Here is a 21325-nt window from a genome sequence, read left to right on the forward strand (position 1 = left end):
GGTGGCACGGCTCAAGTCCCACATTTCTGGTTGGGATAGGCTCTGATACCATTTGTAACGCCCCAATGGAAGGCCCAAACCACATGGCCTATACTCTAAAAGGACTAGTCAATGATACAATTGGAGCTCCACTAGAACCTTATAAAGAGCAAGAACTTCTCCTTCCCAAGCAATGTGGGATCCCATACACCACCTACCCTTATCCATATCATATGGGGTATCACAGGTTGTCTGTGGCCTGAATTTGACATGTAAAAAGTAAAAAACAGCCCTATATTCTTGCAGGCCTAGTTAAACTCATGCTGTGACATTTTACCTCCCCTTGACAACTACTTCTCAGGAGAACTTTATAGTGTCCTTATCTGGTTAGTTTCAGTTTTCAGTGATGACAATTTGCTGTGTCATGCAACCAGCTATCCTTGTACAGTTATTTTCTAACCTTATCTTTTACAATTTCAAAATTCTCATTGATCAGGTTCATTCTAAAGGTCATGCAAAGCAGGCTACTAGGTGATGGGAGAAGTTGGTGAGAACACAATGGCAATATTGATTAAACATTTTTTTTCTCTCTTGCAAGAATATACGTACTCTTTTGTGGTCAAATTACAATATAATAGTTTCGGATGTCAGATACTCAGAGTAGATAATGGAATTAGCCCATATCTCCTTCTATAATGCAAAGGTATATGCCGTTTCTAACAGGCAGAACTGGTTTATCCAAGGAAAATATTTTGTACGTTAGTTATTTGGATTTCATGTCATCAGTATCTGATTCACTTTAAAATTAGACGAACATATCATTTATATAAAAACATGATTTGTAACTTAGAAACGTTTATATTTTCCATGTGGCCTTTATTAACTATAATCAGCACCTGCTATTATGGACTCTGAACATATGACCTATGGTGCTTTCTAGACTTTTACAGATCGAAAAGCCTGCTGATTTCGTGGGCTAGAAATGGTAATTACACAATTTCAAGGGAAAGATAACTGAGCATAGAACAGTGGCTGAAAAAATTTCATTGAAGTATCATTATGTACATGTTAATCATTTCCAAAACAGTCACTTTGCTTCAGAAGCTGCAGATTAGCATTTGTTGGTTGGGTGTACATAGATGTGGAGGGAGATATGAAGATGATGGACAGCAACGAGTGGCTATGGCTATGACCAATGCTTTCTCCAGATTTTTGACTATATTCTGTTGGATCATAGCAATTACATACTCCAGAGCAATGTGATGCAGCCCATATCTTGGCAGACCAAATTCTTCTTCTGCTAGTCTAAAGAGCTCCGTGAAGATTTCTTCTTTGAGATATTCCAAAGGAAGCACAAAGCGTCTTTGGTCCGAAGTGTACACAACAAAGTGACCCTTAGCGGCAACCAATGATGCGTTGCAATTATCTGCATCAGCACCTCCAGTGGCTTTTGAGAATGCTATTCTTTTTCTCTTGATATTAGTCAGTTTTTGCCACTTCCTTGCCATTGTGATGAGCTTTTTGGCACTGATCAACTTGTCACTCACGGTGGTTGGAAATCTGAGGCTGAAGAAGAAAGGAGGTCTGTTTTTGTGCTGAGTAAAAGGGAGTGTAGGTTGATTATATATGCACAAGAAAAGAGACAATCTCTTAGGGAGACTTTTTCTGTGCAGATATCCATGGGGAACAAAACCATGTGATACTTAATTTCAGTGTTGTTTGGGAGTTTTGATGTTTTCCTATGGTTGAAATCAGCACATGGAGTGTGATATCTTTTGCTTTCTGTCAGGTGGTTTGAAAACAAGATGGACCAATTGCCCGTTGCTCCTTCCATCACAATTCACAAGGGACTTTGTGGATCACAAAAAACGAAAAAAAAAAACATAAAATTAAATGCCAATCTACTTCTGACGCTTTAATTCATATTTTTCATTCTGTACAACCATGTCTTGGAAGACTAGCCTGTTGGACCCAACATGCCCATGAACTGCCTAACAGAAGAACTTGTGGTTAATTGATCTCTACCTTTGTGATATTTGTCATCACCTGGAATTTTTTATTCAAAAAAGAAAAAAGAAAAAAACAGAACTACACATAGGCCTGCAAGAATATGCATCTGTGTATACGGGTCAACTATACTGTGCTTATCTGGTTGGTTTTCATTTGCAGTAATGTCAATTTGCTGTAGCATCTAACAAGTTATCCTAGTAAAATGATCATCAAATCCCAGATTTTATGTTTTAAAACTAGTCAATGATCAGGTTAAAATTTCCACAAGTCATCCATACAGTTGTTACTTCTCAGTCATCTCCTGAAATTGGAATCTCTTACTGCATATGCAATGCAAGTCTTGTTTATATTCCTTTTTGTTTTGGCATTAAACTCTTGCTGCTCATTGCCATATTCAACCTAAGCAACGAACATACCTCAGCACTCTCGGTGAACTATTGCTGTTTAAATCTATACAACATATCACTTGCCTCTGTTTTCAACGGTTCTGTCTAACATTATTCTCGGGATAAAAGAAATTAAGGAAAGAGAAGAATGAAAATTAGGCTCTTCATTCTTTGGTTATAAGAGGGAAAAAACCAAGAAAATAAAGAGGCAGAGAGAGTAACAGAAGATTCATATTTTTCACATGTCAAAACTGTACCCCTCGAGCTCTATTAAAAATTTCTGTGAAGATGTACACGTAATATATATACACTTTTGTAGATTATTTACAAATTGATCCATATATGAATGATTCAGCAGACAGAAACAAGTAAATTTTGGACTGCATATCCTTGTTGGGAAGCAGAAATTGAGCAGCGTCTTATAGTAATGGAATTAAGCAAAACTTTCTCAAAATCTTTAGCTGCACCGTTTTGGATGAGCAAGAGCACATAATCCATGAAGACTGCATCACATGGCAATGTGATTGGCCCATCACTTGATAGTCCAAACTCTTCTTCTGACTTTTTGAAGAGCTCTAGGAAGATGGGGTGGTTCAGATACCCCAAGGGCACCTTAAAACGCCCCTCATCGGCTGTGTAGAAAACAAAATAGCCTTTTTTTGACACGGTTGAGGCATTGCTGCCGTCCACTTGATGATGTACTCTCTTCCTCCCTACGGCAACTCTCTCCCTCCACTTTCTCGCCATCTTGACGAGCTTCTTGGGGCTGATCATGCTTAAGTACTGTATGTATATATAGATGGAAGATTTTGAGCAAGAAGAGAGGAAATACTGCTTCTGTGTCTATTGAAAGGCAATGATCAAAGGGGCTTACTTTTTATATTCAAAAAGCTGGGAACACTCCTGTTTATGCAGCTATCCTTATGTTGGGATTTCAGAAGGAAAGCATGTGGTTAGTCATGTAGAATAGGTACAGGCAAGATGGGAGTTATCATCCATGTTTCGTTGCCAACGCATCGCGGAGCCAACAATTTGAGGATACTTTCTCACGTTTGCTGTCTGATGTCTTCGGGTTCAAGGACACAGAAGGTCCTACGCAATTTATGAAAAATACTATTCTCACCGCTCATTTCTACCCCTCTATTCTATCATTTTTTTTTTAACTTTTTTTTATTTAATGAATAAGTAAGTATTTCTTTAATAAAAAATAATTCTACGCATCAGTGACAGCACACTAAACATTTTTTTTTTTTTTTTAACCGCAGCACACTCAGTATTATGGGTTGATACGAATAATTTTTTTTAATAATATAATAATTTTTTATTTTTTTAAAAAAAATTAAAAATATATGAATGAAAAAGTTAAAAAAAAAAATCCAATAACTAACTGTTGCTCCCACGGGAGCGGTGGCTGCAGTGCCACTCGTAATTTATATAGCTTTTTTTGGACAAAAGCATTGCTTCTGTTTTATGGCACTTCGTTAATGTTTTGTCCTCTTTCTTTTACAGCACTTAAGCCTTTTTTTCCCCTATATATCTAATTTATTATAATTAGTAATCAAATAAAAGACACATTAAAAAAAATCACAATTAAGTTATAAATATAAGTTAAAAAATCACAATTATGTAGATGTGCGACTAGTATAGCTAATTTGGGGCCCAACCTTCATCTTCCTCTGCCACTGAGGGTACTTGAAGCGTTTTAACAAAAAAAACTCACAAACTGACGTGATTTCATCTAATATGTTAGATCTATTTTATATTATTTTATAATAAAAATAATTTTACAATCTGACAAATCACATCAAGTTACATCAGTTTATAAGATTATTTTTGTGTAATCATTTTGTGACTATAATATTTTCTATTTAATATTGTCCAAAAAATTTACGCGGTTAACAATAAATATTGTGGACCTATTTTATGTATATTTCTCTAAATTTTCGAGTTTTTATCGAAGTAAACATATATATATATATATATGTTCAAAAACCACAAACAAGAAGCTGCTCGCTTGTACATGGATCAGGGGCCAGCGAGCAGCGAGAGATGTTGATGGAGTTGATCAAAGCTTTCTCTAAATCTTTGGTCGCACCCTTTTGGATGAGTAAGACTACGTAGCTCATGAAGACTGAATCGCACGGCAATGTGATAGGTCTCGAACTTGACAGCCCAAACTCTTCTTCAGACATCTTGAAGAGCTCTTGAAAGATGTTGGTGTAGAGATAAGCTAAGGGCATCTCAAAACGCTTCTCATCAATGGTGTAGACAACAAAATGGCCTCTCTCGGCCACAGTGGATGGATTACAAGGGCTTCGATTCATATCAGCATCGTCACTTCTGAGAAAATGAATTCTTTTCCTCCCTATAGAAGATAATTTGCGCCACTTCCTTGCAATTCTTATGAGCTTTTTTGCGCTGATCATCTTCTTTTAATTGCTCCTGGAGCTGGAAAATGGAAGCAGAACTGATTCTTGAAATTCTAAAGCCGAATCCACCTACTGTGTGTTGGGTGGAGAATGGAGGAGGTTTGCTCGTGTGTGTATATATATATATTTATATATATATGTTGAATCCATGTTATACAGGCTAGTTTTTGTGCATGGCGTGATTACTGATGCAGAAGCTAAGAACTATGTGATTCCTTTACATTGGTATAGATGTTTCGCTTAATTTGTGGCGCAGTTATCTAGACCAATGCATGATCATAATGGCTGTAGCGAGAGCGACTTCGAGGAGGGTCTGTCATGTTCAGAATCTGACAAAGTTGACAGCAGAGTTTTGTCTTGATATCAGATGTCTTCCTGGAATGTACCAAAGTTAGAATAAAATTATGGGAGTGTAGATTTGAATGTGCTTGGAAAATGGTACTTGGGATGCCTTTTCTTTGACTGCGCTTGGCCAATAACATTTAAGTTGCGTTTAGATGTTAAAGTGAGTTGAGTTGAAGTGAGTTGAGATGATAAAATATTATTAAAATATTATTTTTTAATATTATTATTATTTTAGAATTTGAAAAAGTTGAATTGTTTATTATATCTTATGTTGAAATTTGAAAAAGTTGTAATGATGAGTTGAAATAAATTGATGATCTAAACGAAGCCTTAGGATTTGGATTTTGTTTTGTTGCTACCTGCTGGATATATCCATTGATTGACAAACTTGTTTCTCTCCTAGTGTTTGTTTATATTTGCAGTCTGACAACATTTGGATAAGTTTAGATCCAACCAAAACAAAGTTCTTAATTAACACACAAGTAATGGGTGCACTTTCAATGCTAGAAATAACTTTTAAGGATAATGACCAAAACCCATGCCTTGGTACTGTACTACTCATAAGTGATTTTGGTGGGTTTTGCTACGTTCAGAATATCCTCACCGTAGTATACAGAATATATGGCTAGAAAGGTAGAAATATAGCAACTGTTATCACTTGTAATGGTAAAATAAAGTGGTGTGTTCTCCATAACAATAATTGAAAACTCAAGTTGATCCTTTGATCCAATCAAATCTACAAATGTACATTGGTTTTGTGTTCGCATTCCTTTTGGAATAAACTTCTTTGGCTCATCGAATTGAGTCCAGGTTGGGCCAGTTGAATGCCGATGATGATCCTGCATGGCAGGGTAATCAAGACTTGAGACCTGTCATTACTTGAAACGGGTAATCAAGATACAAAGGATAACATTGTTTTGGTCTCGTGGTGTAGAAATGGTCACCTTTTTTTTTTCTGCTTCTTTAATTAACACACAGATAAGAAGCTGCATTTTGGTCTAACCACTCCCGTGATACGAAATCACTTATCAGGAGGCCAGATCCCTATCCTATGAAAACTATATCCAACTAACAAGTGAAGAACCTCCATACAACACATTGAAAGCCCATTGTACATCATAAATGTACAAATCACTCTTCCAGCCTGAAAAACATGGCATCTGATTTAAAAAGATCCACATTGCTGATCTCCACGGCATCTTGCGAAGCAAAACATCATGCCCCAATGTATATGTACCAAGTAGCCAGGCTGTGAGCCACACTTCGATGACTGAATGACACAATGATAGATTTATGGTTGATATCTAAGCCATCCTTTTCTTTTCTTTTTACAAGCTGGTACAATTGTTCCTCTTAACTAATCTTTGGTAACCCATCTTCCACCTCTGATCTGATATCCACCATAGCTTTGATCGCTGCTGCTCTCTCCCCCACTTTCGGCACTAGTGTATCCTGATTTTTGGCGGTGCTTCTTTGCTCTTGAGAACCCACTATCACTAATGCTCCCGTATAATAAGGGATCATCTATCCCCCGAATAACCTTCCGTGCAGGTGATGAGGTGGCAATGCAACTGTCATCTTTTGTTCTTCTTCTATCCTTGTCATGCCTCTTAATGTTTTGAGAGATCTTATGTAGCTTCTCACCAAACTTTGTGATCCCCTTCTCCACAGGTTCCACTGCTTGGGTTACTGTGAACTTCAGGTCATTCACAATCTGTGTCAGAGACAAACAACAGATTCAGCAGTGAAGACAAGCAGGCAAATAACACACAATTTATCCAGCATGTGCAAGCATGCAAAAAAAGTTTAACTTGAAAAGGCTACTAAGGAAGAGAAAATCAGGGTAACTAAAAATTATGATCCATCTTCCCCAACGTTTCTTAGTGTCTGCCATATACAAACACAGAAACCAATTAGCTTTTGCTTGCTTGGTTTGGGTAGTGAGAATACCTGATAAGTGTTGAGAATGTTTGTGAATAGTAGTGAAAAAGTAATGAAAAAGTAATAATAAAATATTAAAAAGTAGGTGAAAAGTAATGAATAGTAGAAAAGTAGGTAAAAAGTAATAATAAAGTAAAGAATAGTAGTGAGAGTACCTCAAGTACTCTCACTTGCCAAACACACAGTGTTATCGGTCCAAAGACTGACTGAAAACAGGAGTAGCCCTCCCCTTGTCCCTAAACCCTACCAAGCCCGAGTGAACACAGGATTCAATCCCAAGTTCCTCATGTGACTGCCAATTAGTTTTTCTTTTTCCTCCAAATAACTATCAATCCTTATCTTTTCAAAATCACTTAGTTCCATTCCTTCATGAATGCTGCCCCCCATCACAACCATCAACAAAATCACCTTAACCACTATACTGAATGAAACCACCAAACCACAAACTTCATCTTCTCAACTGACACAGCTATCTTTACAACCAATGCCTTAAACATAAATGATGCCATCGAATAACTACTTAATATCTTGTTAGTTATAATTTACAGTATAACACATACTAAACCTGTCAGAATTTTAAGTTCTTAAGCTCTTATTCATCTGTAATGATTGGATCCAGAAGTGCAGTAGAGCTAAGATTGTACTATTTAGTGAGATTCGAGAAAACCTACATGTCCCCCACCACCAAGAACAACATCCCGAACACTTTCTCTGATAGTCATTCCACTCCTGACCTCAATGTCTGGCTGTGGAAGGTGTAGTTTAGTGGGGCGCTCACTGTCCCTAACCTCATCAGGATCCAAAGGACAGTCAGCAGATGCATAGTCTCCAAGAACTGAAATACTTCCAGTGAAATGGTCTCCCATTAGCGCATAAGGTTTTGCAGGAAATACATATAAGTGAACAATGGAAGCAATGCCCATCTGTGCTGGATGAATATATAGACATGTTAAACTTCAAAATTCTGCTAATAAGTCTATATAACATGTCTGAAATAGGAATCATTTGTATAGACATATTCCTAACCAATCCAATCTACCTCTATACAAATGGTTTCTGGTATAACATGTTAAACCAGACCTACTGCTAGTCTGCTACAATAACTAATATCACTTGCCAAAGAAACAAAGAAGCCTGTGGAAGACACCATCTACCTCTATACAAATGATGAAATCTTGAACACTTGACTTAAACTGTAAAGCTTGAGCTATAGGACTTTTGAACAAACCAAGGGCATAGAGAATAGCAATTGCCACACCTTGCCACCAAGTCAAGAATACAATTGATTTAAATGTCAGAAACTTAGCCAATGGCTTTATGTGCGCCAATGCATCCTTTGTAGCGGTATAAAATTGAACAAGACAGTACAAAGCCCACGACTGACTGAAATTTAGAACCACTGCAATATAAGGGTACCTACAACAACACAGAAATTATGACCGTTAGATATAACTCGAGATTCCTTGTCTTCAACTACAAATTAAGATTTCCAATTCAAGTGAGAGACAAGAATTATCAAGGAATATTAACAAGAGGGTAAATGAAAACTAATAAAGCAGAACATAAAGATCACACACCATCATATACATATTTTTTTACGAGCAAAACATTCAACATAAGTCAATCCTATCGCACTTTTTGCAGCATCAAAAAGCTGCAGAAGCAGTTGAGAACATTGAATTTATGTCGTGCAACGGCCTCTGATTAAATGGCCAACATGGCTCTCAATTACTTTACTACATGAAAAGTTCATTCAAGATAACAAGGCACTTTTTGCTACCACCACCTGGTCGTTAAACTTGGTTACTTTTCCAACTCTATGTCAACCATAATAGTAGGTCTAACAGGCAATATTTATCAAATGTTTATAACAGTACTGAAACAACCGAGGTTAATCATCTCTAAATACAAACTATCTATCTCATATTGGGAACAAGTCTGCTGCTCTTGATCAAACAAGAAATTTCATAAGAAAGCCCAAAATTGAAAGAACCCAGAATACAGAGATGATAGAATTACAAACACCCACTAAACCCACAAATTCATTCGGCAAAAGAGTACACACTATCCACTGATGGTGAAAGGCTGCTTAGCTAACACTCACCCACCCCAAACACCAAAACTGATAAAAAAAAAAAAAAACCCAAAACTTACGCTCATATACATGAGTGCCATCTAAGCTGTCATCTAAAAACGAGATTCCAGAGAAAAAACATGTAACAAAACAATAAGAATTCATGTGATTAACTGCAAAGGCAAGAAAATTAATATATGACGGGTTTTCAAAACTAAGTGAACATTTTTTTCTAGTCCTACTAAGTACAATAGGTAAAAGGGATAGATTCATAATTAGCAAGAAAAGAATTATCATTGGCAAAACGTAAAAACCAATTAACCATGAACAGTTACTACAATGTGAGAAATGATTAGGAACTAATACATTCAGTAACAATGATTCAAGAATATCTTACCCACATCCCCATTTGAATTCTCCTTCACAATATACACTGAATGCTTCAAGGATCACAGCTAAGATAGCACTTAGAGACTTTATCATCATCTGTCAGGGAAAAAATAATTTGATTTTGTTTAAATGACAGGGACTGAAGGACAACTATCAGCAAACAATAAACATCTGAGAGACAGCAAAACATACATACTGAACAATTCCGATTTTGATAATTTGGTAAAACCATTGGCCTAGTCTCCATGGCTTCAAGAAATAGTTCATTGGAAAAGGATGCTTTACAGTTCCTTTTTCAGAACTGTGTTCTAACAGTGGCGTCTTAGAACTTGCACGTCCCTCTCTTTCCATAAACTCAATTGTCCTCTCTTCCCCACCTTAAAAGGAGAAAAGAAAAAATAAAAAAAGATCTAAATAATGACCAAGAATATGAAGATAGAAACTAAGATCTGGACCTGTCAGCAAGAAAAAACACCAAAGCATGGCACTAAGGAATCTAGAATCTAGAATTACCTAACATTCACCAAACTAATGATTAAAAAAAATATATAAATTCTTCATCAAAGTGTTAGAGAGACATACCCAAGCATGCAACAAGGTATCTCCCAAAGCAATACATAGCAAAGGACTCATAGCAATCCCGTAGTATCTCACAATCAACGCTAATCGATGGGTTCACCAACGATACAAGCTGTAAATAAAAACCCAAGTTATAAAAGGTGACAAAATATACATGCAAATAAAGGCAAAGGAACATCATATAAATGCTCAGCACATACCATGTTCAAATGAAATTCCAGGTGTGCCAAAACATAAATAGCTAGTACCAACATCGTAAATTTCACAAATCATTAAAGCTTTAACGAGGGACAGAAAGAGGGCATCTTTTATAAAAACAAGTTTGAGGAAGGCACTGGAGTTCTGAATTCCAGAACTTGAAGAAAGACATATCAATGTTCACTATTAGCAGAAGGAACATTTATTAAGAAATATAACTTCTACCCAGAAATTCATTATAAGATATCATATGGCTTTGTGTAGAGAACTCACCGATTCTATTGCATAACATGGTACCATTAGGATAACTCCAATCAAAAATTTTTGCTCCTGGGAAAACGGGCAAATAAAACCAAGGCAAAAATTCAACCAAGTTACAAACATACATATGGCAGGTAATACAAGAAAGAATTCCAACACTTGTAGAGGCGAACCTCAGGATTCTTGTATGCAGACAGATGCTCGAATAGAAGGTATATTGAAAGGACTAGAGTGACAAGTACAAAGGAGCCGGCAACTAGACTTGCCCATGTAGGCGCTACGTAGCCCAACAGATAAGATGTTGTCTTCATCAGCTATAATGACTTCCAACTGGCCTATATTTTCAGAAATAACCAGCATAATGGAACTATATCGACTTGTCGACTTGCATGAGGTGACATATCGACTGAGCCAAAGCAAACACAAGACCTATCAACATGCACCACGAATGATAAGCATATTCCAGAGTAGGAACGCACAGGTTTAAAGAAAATAATGTATCTTTTCTACATGCATCCATTGCGACCCCACTTTTCATTTTTGTCATTGAAACCCACATTTATCAGCATTCAAAACCACTTTCGACTTATAAAAAACTTGGGATGCCATTGTCAAAAGCTAATTCAGAAGCGCAAAACGGGAGAAAACCACTGTATACATGAAAGTATACAAAGACTCGAGCCCTAACAAGATAGGGAGAGAAGAGAAGAAGCACTCAGAAAACATTCTCAGAAACACTTTCCACTCTTCAAACTCTGGTTTTCAAAAAAAACCAACCACGGACAACAAATTCAAAAGACCAAAGTTCGCACAAAGTAAGCTCATAGATATCGGCTGTTTCTATAAAAAATAAAAATTATACAGTTCAATATTTCTTTGATATAAGCATGCAATCTATTTGAGAGAGACCGAAAAACACGAACATAGAAAATAATCGGAGCCAATTCAGACCAATTTCTAGTTTTGTTTCTTACAAAAAAATAAAAATAAAAAAGGATAAGAATCAGTATCAATCTATTGGATGAGTTAGGTACAAATAAGCAAATGAAAGTGTATCATCGTCCATTGAGAATGAAAATCCTGAAAATTGAAAAACTGTAGTTCATTGTTTTTTCCTACACTTTGCCGACAATTATATAGAGAATTCATAAACCACACAGAGTAAAGAGAAAATCACCAAAGAAATCACTTTTAATTCAAAAGAGAGATGGGCAAAAGAAACAATTACAGGGCTTCGTCGAAGTTTGCTAGAGGGAGAGGGGAGGAAGAAACAATTTCGTTCAAAAGTTCAGAACATATACCCCCAAAAAGATCGGTAAATATGGCATCTAAAACTTCACACGGACGCGGCGCGTGATTCAGCTGATCTGGCACAGTGGACTGACACGTGGCTGCATATATTGGGACAAGCTCAGTGTGAAATATGAAATCTCCTTGTAATTTTTTTAGGACAAATAATTTCTTACTAACTAAAACCCCTTTTATTTTTATAAAATTTTTCAACTCATTTCATTTCATCTAATTATTATAATTATTTTAAATTTTTACACAAAATAATATAAACAATTCAACTTTTTCAAATAAAAAAATAAAAATAATATTAATAAAATATTTTAAAAATATTTTTATTCAAATTTTAAATTTTATTTTAACTTATTTGATCTCATTTACGAAAACAAACGAGGCCTTACTTAATGTAAGGGGATAATCCCTCCCCATCTTTCTATAGGCACAAATAACGAGTCCATAAGGGACCTTAGGAAAAAGGGAGAGGTCTAGGAAAGTCCAACCCGGCACAATGATCCTCCTATAAGAGAAGCCATTGGTCCTCTGCAGGGAGCTCGCCCCATAAGCAAAACCAACCCGAGAAGCAACCCTCGCGTGGAAAAGACAAACGATAGAGACAAATGAGATTCGTTGCCCTGATACATCCCAGTAACGCCTAGCTCTTGGGAACCTATACAGGCAGGTGGACGAATAATACGGAGGACCCTCAATCTCTTAACAGCAAGTCAGTAGTAACCATTCGCAGGTAGAAGTTCAGTTAGGAAGCCAATCGCATTAATGGCGCTGTTCCTCGGACTTTACGCTACATTATTGACGCTACCCCAAGAGCCACGCTGCATTTAAGGATTCTGACCAAACAACAGTCGAGGCGATGTAAGCCCCATAAGACAAGGTACGAGGTGTCCTCACCCAAAACCCTCATATAAAAGCTTACCTCCAGGTATGAAGAACTTTCTCAAATTTTTGGAAGCTCTCGCACAAACTATTAATGAGATATACTAACTTAAGCATCGAATACTCCCGGTCTCCACCAAGGCTCCCTCTCTCTCTGTTTTTTTAAGTGTGCAAGTGTGAAAATCAATACCCAAATTGCTAGAACTTAACTCAAATGTATACGAAACACAACGTTAACAGTTTAGGTTTTTTTAAATTATGATAGTTGTTGGAGTAATGCAATCAATTGATTGTTTTAAATTATATTGTAAGAAGTTCTCGTAATAAGAGGGTAGACATTGAGTGACCTTGATTGTATTGAGTTCTAATCCTACATTTGTATGAATATTATTAGTTGAAGGTTCGTACATTATCCATCATTCATATCACATAATTTGATTTATAAAATTTAAATTTTAAAAGTCATTTATTCAAAAAAATAAAAATACAAATGAGCTTTCAAAAATAAAGAGGAAATTGCACATCTAAAAAATCACAGTACAAAATTGCTTTGAGGTTATAAAAGAAACAAATAAAACAAAATCTGCTTGTCATTTCATGTATAAAACTAGTAATTTTTTCTTTCTTTGTATAAATGGATATTACTCTTATTTACAACCATATATTCTTTAAATTAAAGAAACGTAAAAGAGCCCCCCCAACTGATAAAATATCTCCAAAAAGCCTTTTTTTTATATATAAAAAAAATCAGCTAATCAAAAATTTAATTTCTCTTAATTATTTAATTTCTCAATAAACAGCCTAATGGTTCCTTTATTGATTTCTCTATTTTTTTTTTTTAAATATTTAGCAAAACTTCTCGAAATCATCCAAAAAGTTTTGCATGCTTTTTGTCAAGAAACCTGGAAAATCTTTAAATAATCTTTGTTTTATACAGAAAATCACCCAAACAAGGAGAGTATTTTGCTTCAGAATTTACACACCTGTTGTATAGCTTTCTATTGAATAAACTCCTGAAGAAAGCACGAGTTCAAGGCAAAAAATGGAAAAATATGTAATGTACAATAATTTTCCCAGGAATCTGACTCTCGCAATAATCTATTGTATATCCAGTCAAGGTCCATAGCCATGGCTCCAAGGCTAGTATTTCCAAATTCATATAACTGCACGGAGCTCTCCAGTGAGGAGGGCAAATTTCCGGTGCTGTGTGACAAGATAGAAGGCACTCTAACTGCTTCAACTCTCTCTGCCAAGTCATTACCACTGGATGCCAAGCTCTGCGTAACCGCATTGAGGAGTAGTGTCTGCAGGATTTGTAGAGTATCCCCATGGCTGACAATTAACACTGCGCATCTGCAGAATGAACATTATGCAATCATTTACACATGAGGAACATTTACATTTCCTTTCTTGGAAAGAAAATTAATAAGAACGCCATTTAAAGCTGGGGCAGAATTTGTTACAGTTACACTTAGACGAACGTGGTAATTGCACTGGACTGATTGTTACTCCAGGGATTTTGAAACAGCCATAGCCTACTTATAGCAAGTAGCCTCACAAAAGAGAAGCAGAGCTTCCAGCACAGAGAATAATGGTAGAATTGTTTATCCTGGCAAGTAGGATATTAATAGAATTATTGTAGACAGAATAATAATATCATCGAAAGCAAGCTGCAAACATGAAAGTAATGCAAGTAACGAAATGGTGATAGATATAATAATTACCCCAGAAATTCTGACTCCATAGTTGCCATAGCTTTTGAAAGCCTAGAAGCAACATCATTAACACTTTCCCCACCATCCGGCCGCATGAAGGGATCTTTTTCATCAAGAGCCCATATCTCTTGATACTGTTAGCAAGAGCAAACAGAAGTTTACGAAATCACTAATTGGAAATGGCATAAAAAGTATATACTTTAGCATTGGGTATATTGTGGAGTAAACCCAAATACTGATCCTACTACAGCATTAATGATTCTATACACTATAGTTCCATATTGTTTTTGTTCCTTTTAGCAAGTCATTGCAATTGTATTTATATCAGACCCAAGATCCCTCAATCTGCCATCCTCCCTTTGGCAAAAACTATGTGTCAAGCACCACCAATAGTCACTTACTTTATCATGTGACGTAAGTTCTAGTGAAGGACCAAAGAAGCGTTCTCGAAGATCTTCCATTGCCTGTCCAGCAAAATCTATTCAATCAGCGCAGAGAAAAATATAAGGTGAGGGGTGAAAAAGCTTGCTACGTTTTGAAGAGAAAAATTGGCGATTAGAGCGAGAACAAGTTTCAAATAACTCTTGTTCTTAAACTTGGACCTAGAACCTGCCCAAACCCCATGCCACTACGACGTGAGCAATGCACATGGCCGACATTGTTTTAAAGATATTGCGAGTAAAATTTCTTTGTATCATATAATCTCTTTCATTTATGCTTAACAAATGCTTAGAAACCTTGATATATTACACATATAGGAGGGTGGAATAACCTACCTTACATTGAGGACCTTCAAATGGAAGATTCAACATGGATGCAACAACCTTAGAAGTGTGAATTGTTCTTGAAAAGGGAGAGTAAGAAATGCGGACATTTTCAAGCGGCATGTTATTTGCCTTTAGTGCCTGCAAGATTCAAAATTAAATTTTATTTTATTTTTTTCAAATAACTATAGTGCATAGAATGATACATCAAGGAATGGGCAAAGTGAAGGTGAACAGAGTAAATGCAAAATGCCAATCCCCACCAGAGCTATGTAGAACCATTTCTTTATCTCCATATGTCAATTGGTATGCTAAAGTAAATTGCATTTAACACTCTGACTACCACATTTTTTTTTTAAATGCTCTTATTGCTAGTGTTAACCACCTGTGTCATAACCTAAGGATGTGCTAGTCACATCTGTAAGACACCCTTACAAGATTTAGTTAAATTTAAGAAAACAGCATTTAACATTCTTCTGACCACCAATTTTTTTTATCTACACCCTAAACTATCAAAAATACCAATTGCATCCTAAACAATGGAATTTTGGCAGTCTGTACCTTCAATTAACATTTGAGTTTTATGATTGTGTCATGCGTCTTATTTATTTTTCATCGATATTATCAAATCTTGACTGAGTGTGCGAATAACCAAAATTCGGTGGTTAAGGATGCAATTTTTTTTTTATTTTTTGATTGGCACCGGGTGTTTAGAAACAGCGCCTCGACTAATCTCGGGAGTGCACAGGCCCTCGGCAAGGAGTTTCCCGCAAGTGCACCTCGAGTAATTCAAGGGGAAAGTCCCCCAATCTGATGGCACCTAGAGATTGTTTGCACTCAATGAGATTTGAACCTTAGACCTGGGGGAGCATACCCCCAAGCCCAAGGCCTTTACCACTTGAGCCAACCTCAAGGGGTTAAGGATGCAAATTAATGGTTTTGATAGTTTATGATGCAGTTTGAAAAAATTATGTAGTTTGAGGGTGAAAAATGCAGCTTCCCATTGAAATTAAAACTCTCCACAATTTTTTATATAGCTCAAATAAACTCAGTAGATAATAGTACAAGCTTCAACATCTAAAGGATCTATAGCTATTATAGGATGATAATGATTTCATAAGTTTTATCAACTAGTCAGTAAAGAGACACTCAAATATATAATATATATATATATATTCATATATATATATATTCATATATATATTCATGCACACATCAGCCACTAACAAAAACCCATAGGATAGTTTGGAACCTAACAAATTTAGTAAAAAGGGATTGCAGTCATATTGGATGAAAGGCAGAATGGAGCATGAGATGGATTAAAGATAGACTTCAAACCGAAAATCATGAATCATAAACAACCACCTTTAGAAATAACTCTCCAGCCAATTCCGCTTGCTGAACCCCTTCAGATGCCAATTGAAATTCAGCACGCGTACCATTTTCCTGTTAGTATGCTAGCCACCGGTTAATAACTTGATGTGGACTCCAAATTCTGTGAACAAATGTAATTTCTAAGATCATATCCCCCAAAAATGCGTCCTAAGATCTAGGAACACTGGTGACAAAACCAGTCATAACATAAAGAAATCTACTTTCTTACAAAAGATAAAACTAAATGAACCAAGCCTCATTGTTGACTACAATGAATGAACTAAATGAATGGCTTTTTGGCAGGTTTTGCTGTGTCTATCCGAATATCTCCCAAATATAATTCCTTTTTTCTTTATAGAAAGAGAAAAACAAGATTAACGCTTGAAAACAGCCTTCTCAAGAAAGTTGGGCAATACCAGTTAAAAATCGAATAGCTAATCCCCCATTTATGCGGAATTCATATCTTGTTTTGGACTGGGGAAATTACATATGAAGCTCAGTATACATTATACAAACATCCACAAAATCTGCAATTTTGTTTATTGCAGAATATAACAAGAAATACTTTTTAATAAAAAAAAAAGAACGAAAATTCGAAAGAGACGAACCATGGATGAGACAATAAGGCCTTTCTCGTTTGGAATGCTCTTGCTGTGCCTCAGAACCCAGTATCTGTTGCGCACGTCGCCAAATTCCACAGCTCTCTTCCTATTGTTCCCAAGCTCCGAGTTCCCACTCACAACCTGGTCATCTACGAGTCTGTATAATGAGAAACTGTATTTGAGTATTGAGCGGGGACTGTCTGTGCTGTCAACGAAGATAAAAAAGAAAATACGTATCATTTTAAAAAAAAATATTATTATAATTTTTTTTTTTTTTTTTAACATATAGTTTGTATGAGTCCCATTTTTTTTTTCTCTATTTTTTTTCTTCCTCTAATTTTCTTGATTTATGACGTGGAAAGATATTACTGGATGTTAGAAGGTACTGTAATAAATTCACCGCAGAGGAACATTTTCTTCCTTCTGCAATCTCAGACGCCGAGCCCCTCGAATTGCAGCGCTCAGGAATCCATTTTACTTGCATAGAAAGCTAAAATCAATCGCGCGGAACAGATTTTACATTCATGGCTCTCAATCTTCGTCAAAAGCACACAGGTATCTCTCTCTGGATCCTATTCTTGATTTAGATCTTTGCTCCTTCAAATAAAAGCCTAAATTGTAACTCCAACAATTAATCGAAAACCCATTTTGTTTCTTTGATTTTTAGCCCGTATTCGCCTAATTTCATCTATTATTTCGTATAGCTTAGAATAAAAGAGGAACCCAAATGGGATATATTGGTTAGGATTTTTATTCTCGTAATTAAACAATAACCCATGTATTATCGGTGTGCATCTTCCCTATCAAAAAAAAAAAAAAAAGAAAAGAAAAGAAAAATTGTGTGAGTTTTGTGCGTATATGTTCGTGAATTTGGATATCTATGGCTTTTTGTGTTCAGAATGTATTGCTCGAATGTTGAATCTGAACCAACCAGTGAACGCAACGGGCACCGCAAATGAAGAAGTTTACAAGATCTTAATCTACGATAAGTTTTGCCAAAACATTCTTTCCCCATTGATCCACGTTAAGGACCTTCGGAAACACGGCGTGACCCTCTACTTTCTTATCGATAAGGATAGAAAGCCAGTCCATGGAGTGCCCGCAGTATATTTTGTCCAACCAAATCAAGCCAATATTCAGCGGGTCATTGCTGACGCGTCCCGGTCACTCTATGATAGTTTCCATCTCAATTTCTCCTCCTCTATTCCTCGCCCGCTTCTTGAAGAACTTGCATCTGGGACTTTGAATTCAGATTCGATAAATCAGATTTCGAAGGTGCATGATCAATATTTGGAGTTTGTGACGTTGGAGGATAGCTTGTTTTCATTGGCCCAGAAGTCCAGTTATGTGCAATTAAATCATCCGTCTGCTGGGGATCGTGAGATTGAAGAGATTGTGGAGAGGATTGTTACTGGGTTATTCTGTGTTTTGGCTACCCTAGCCGTGGTTCCGATAATCAGGTGCCCACGTGGTGGGCCGGCTGAAATGGTTGCTTCTGCATTGGATCAGAGACTGCGGGACCATTTGTTGTCAAAGAACAATTTGTTTACAGAAGGTGGGAGTTTTATGAGCTCTTTCCAGAGACCAATTTTGTGTATATTTGATAGGAATTTTGAATTGTCAGTCGGGATACAGCACGATTTTAGGTACCGAGCTCTTGTTCATGATGTTCTTGGATTGAGGCTCAATAGGTTAAGTGTTCAAGGTGAGAAGGGTGGGATGAGGTCATATGAGTTGGATAGTTCAGATCCCTTTTGGGTGGTAAATGGGTCACTTGAATTTCCTGAAGTTGCAGTGGAGATTGAGTCTCAATTGAATAAGTATAAGAAAGATGTTGATGAAGTGAATAAAAGGACTGGTGGGACTGATGGGGCTGAGTTTGATGGGACAGACTTAATGGGGAACACAAAGCATTTGATGAATGCAGTGAACTCACTGCCTGAGTTAACAGAGCGGAAGCAGGTTATAGATAAGCACACCAATATTGCAACTGTTTTGTTGGGTGAGATCAAGGAGAGGTCGCTTGATTCTTATGCGAAAAAGGAGAATGACATGCTGGTCCGAGGGAATATTGATCGGAATGAGCTGCTTGGTGTGCTCAGAGGGAAAGGGACAAAGATGGATAAGCTGCGGTTTGCTGTCATGTATCTGATCTCTTCAGAAAACATTAATCAGTCAGAAGTAGAATCAGTGGAAGTTGCACTTAGAGAGTTCGAGGTTGATACTAGTGCATTTCAGTATGTGAAAAAATTGAAGTCGTTGAATGCCTCAATGGCAACAACAAATTCAGCTAGCAGAAATAACATTGTAGACTGGGCTGAGAAATTCTATGCTGTGACAGCAGGTGTGAAGAATCTGTTATCTAGCGATAGGCAACTGGCATTGACAAGGACAGTGGAACTCTTGATGGACGGGAAACCTAACCCTGAAATTGATAGTTACCTAGTATTTGATCCCCGTGCTCCCAAGTCAAGTTCTGGTGCTAGTCATATAAGAGGACCATTTAAGGAAGCTATTGTCTTCATGATTGGTGGTGGTAATTATGTTGAGTATGGGAGCTTGCAAGAGTTTGCACAGCGTCAGCAACCTGTCAAGCATGTTATATATGGAGCAACAGAAATTCTCACAGGAGTGGAGTTTGTTGAGCAGCTTACACTGCTGGGGCATAAGATGGGATTTGGGAGTAATGCTGCTGCTCCAACTCAGTGATACAGATGTGTGTTATTGGTCGTTAAAGATTGCTGTCTGACAGTTTATGGATATGACACAGGCTATGTACGAAGTTGAGGACATAGTGTGGAGAATTGAATATATATTTGAATCTGGTTGTCTCAGAATTGATGCAGAGATTGTTGTGCAATCCATGTCTTTTTTTTTTTTTTTCCTATTCTGAGGCATTCATGCTAATCTTCAAACGAGACTTGAATCGACTGTCTTTGAGGATCTCGAACTTGAAGTGTATGCCATTTTTTACCTTTCATCATAGCATTTAGGTTTCCACCATTGAAAAGCCATATTTGTGTTTATTAGTATCTGTTTGTTAGAAAATTTTCTGTTTCTACTGTTCTTTGCTGTACTTGAGAACTAAACTTTTGAGAATCATATCAATTCATTCCATGCATTAATATGAGCGCCACCTTATTGTTGATTAACATTTGCCAGTGAAAGGTATTTCACTGTATAGGATAATTTCAATTTGTTTGGAAGATTCATTTCTGCATCCACAACTTTATAAGTTAAATTTGTGGATGGTTGATACTTTCTATAGGCCAGTACGAGTGTAATTTGACCAGAGCTTATACAAGTAGGTCTGGGCCACTTGCTCGTATACAATGTACACATTAATGGTGGTGGGATTGAGCATTCATTTTTTTGGGGTTGAAGACTAGTTTGTGGAGGAGTTAGACATAATTATACCCAATGTTGGCGTTTTTGGTGGCAGATGTAGGCTTTCGATGGTAGTGATGGTATCAGATACGTGAGTGAGAAAGTTATTGAGCTGTTGGTTGGTAATGCTTTGATGGGGATGCGGTGCTTTCTCTGTTTCTCATCGTAAAACTTAAAAGCCAAAAGGTTATTGACTAATCTAGCTTTCAAAACAATCTGCAATAGAATATGTATCTATCTGTTGGCTCTTGAGAGGTAGAGAATATTAGGAAACTGAGTATTTTTTATTAAGAGTTCTGTTCTCACAAAAGTTTGAGAACACAAGGGTTTGTTATGTTTACTTAGGAAGCAGGGGAATACGAAATTTATGCTGGCAAAGAAGGGAAGTGCAGTTTGGTTGCTGGAAATTTAGTTGGAGCTCGAGTTCTTGTAGCTGGTAACTATCATCTGTACGCGCACTTGACACGGTTGGTCGTTCATGCTGAAGTGCCTTCAAAACTTATTCTTTCGTGTTTCCTGCAAGTTTGGACCAAATTGAGGTACTATTCACGAAGATTGTGCCAGGTTGGCTGTTCATCCGACCCGATAAACAGTATTCTTGACCCGACCCGACCCGACCCGACCCGACCAGCCATTTCTTATTAAACGTTTGAATTGTTATCCGATTACCCGACCCGGAAAACGGGTATTCCGACCCAATAAGCTCTGTT

At 36.9% G+C, this 21325-nt stretch overlaps 5 protein-coding genes and 1 pseudogene across 8 annotated transcripts; 1 reads left to right on the forward strand and 5 right to left on the reverse strand.

The window, feature by feature from the left end:
* Positions 1-1076: 1076 nt before the first annotated feature.
* LOC121254355 (auxin-responsive protein SAUR61-like) lies at positions 1077-1487 on the reverse strand. The gene has a single exon (XM_041154354.1). The coding sequence runs from the start codon at positions 1485-1487 to the stop codon at positions 1077-1079; it is 411 nt and encodes a 136-aa protein (XP_041010288.1).
* A 1239-nt stretch (positions 1488-2726) lies between these two features.
* On the reverse strand, positions 2727-3122 carry LOC121254361 (auxin-responsive protein SAUR61-like). The gene has a single exon (XM_041154368.1). The coding sequence runs from the start codon at positions 3120-3122 to the stop codon at positions 2727-2729; it is 396 nt and encodes a 131-aa protein (XP_041010302.1).
* Positions 3123-4360: 1238 nt separating this feature from the next.
* LOC121254362 (auxin-responsive protein SAUR66-like) lies at positions 4361-4801 on the reverse strand. The gene has a single exon (XM_041154369.1). It carries the CDS (start codon positions 4799-4801, stop codon positions 4361-4363), a length of 441 nt encoding a protein of 146 aa, XP_041010303.1.
* A 1045-nt stretch (positions 4802-5846) lies between these two features.
* LOC121255692 (protein LAZ1-like) lies at positions 5847-11896 on the reverse strand. Of its 4 annotated transcripts, XM_041156173.1 has the most exons (9): positions 11821-11896; positions 10766-11021; positions 10605-10661; positions 10137-10245; positions 9747-9931; positions 9562-9650; positions 8245-8506; positions 7762-8013; positions 5847-6863 (listed from the first exon to the last, which is right to left on the reverse strand). In XM_041156173.1, exons 2-9 carry the CDS (start codon positions 10901-10903, stop codon positions 6507-6509), a joined length of 1449 nt encoding a protein of 482 aa, XP_041012107.1. In that variant the 5' UTR covers positions 10904-11021; positions 11821-11896; the 3' UTR covers positions 5847-6506. The 4 variants fall into 4 exon arrangements, with proteins under 4 accessions (XP_041012107.1, XP_041012108.1, XP_041012109.1 ...); XM_041156174.1 differs by lacking the exon at positions 11821-11896 and having other exon boundaries at positions 7762-8018; positions 8349-8506; positions 10766-11814; XM_041156175.1 differs by lacking the exons at positions 7762-8013; positions 11821-11896 and having other exon boundaries at positions 10766-11814.
* A 2032-nt stretch (positions 11897-13928) lies between these two features.
* Positions 13929-17712, reverse strand: LOC121254363 (annotated as a pseudogene).
* On the forward strand, positions 17658-20353 carry LOC121255582 (SEC1 family transport protein SLY1-like). The gene is made up of 2 exons (XM_041155957.1): positions 17658-17783; positions 18127-20353. The coding sequence occupies exons 1-2, from the start codon at positions 17753-17755 to the stop codon at positions 19935-19937; spliced, it is 1842 nt and encodes a 613-aa protein (XP_041011891.1). The 5' UTR covers positions 17658-17752; the 3' UTR covers positions 19938-20353.
* The last annotated feature ends 972 nt before the right edge of the window (positions 20354-21325 follow it).

The sequence above is a fragment of the Juglans microcarpa x Juglans regia genome, chromosome 3D (assembly GCF_004785595.1).
Source record: "Juglans microcarpa x Juglans regia isolate MS1-56 chromosome 3D, Jm3101_v1.0, whole genome shotgun sequence".
Classification (NCBI taxonomy): Eukaryota; Viridiplantae; Streptophyta; class Magnoliopsida; order Fagales; family Juglandaceae; genus Juglans; species Juglans microcarpa x Juglans regia.

Bases quoted from the DNA above. Each gene is read 5' to 3' on its own strand.
- LOC121254355 (XM_041154354.1), bottom strand. From the start codon at position 1,487: ATGGCAAGGAAGTGGCAAAAACTGACTAATATCAAGAGAAAAAGAATA.
- LOC121254361 (XM_041154368.1), bottom strand. From the start codon at position 3,122: ATGGCGAGAAAGTGGAGGGAGAGAGTTGCCGTAGGGAGGAAGAGAGTA.
- LOC121255692 (XM_041156173.1), bottom strand. From the start codon at position 10,903: ATGAAGACAACATCTTATCTGTTGGGCTACGTAGCGCCTACATGGGCA. The intron at 8,507-9,561 runs GTAAGATATTCT...GTGTTGTTGTAG, and splicing joins GAATTCAAATGGGGATGTGG to GTACCCTTATATTGCAGTGG. The intron at 8,014-8,244 runs GTAGATGGTGTC...CATCCAGCACAG, and splicing joins ATTTCATCATTTGTATAGAG to ATGGGCATTGCTTCCATTGT.
- LOC121255582 (XM_041155957.1), top strand. From the start codon at position 17,753: ATGGCTCTCAATCTTCGTCAAAAGCACACAG. The intron at 17,784-18,126 runs GTATCTCTCTCT...TTTTGTGTTCAG, and splicing joins TCTTCGTCAAAAGCACACAG to AATGTATTGCTCGAATGTTG.
- LOC121254362 (XM_041154369.1), bottom strand. From the start codon at position 4,801: ATGATCAGCGCAAAAAAGCTCATAAGAATTGCAAGGAAGTGGCGCAAA.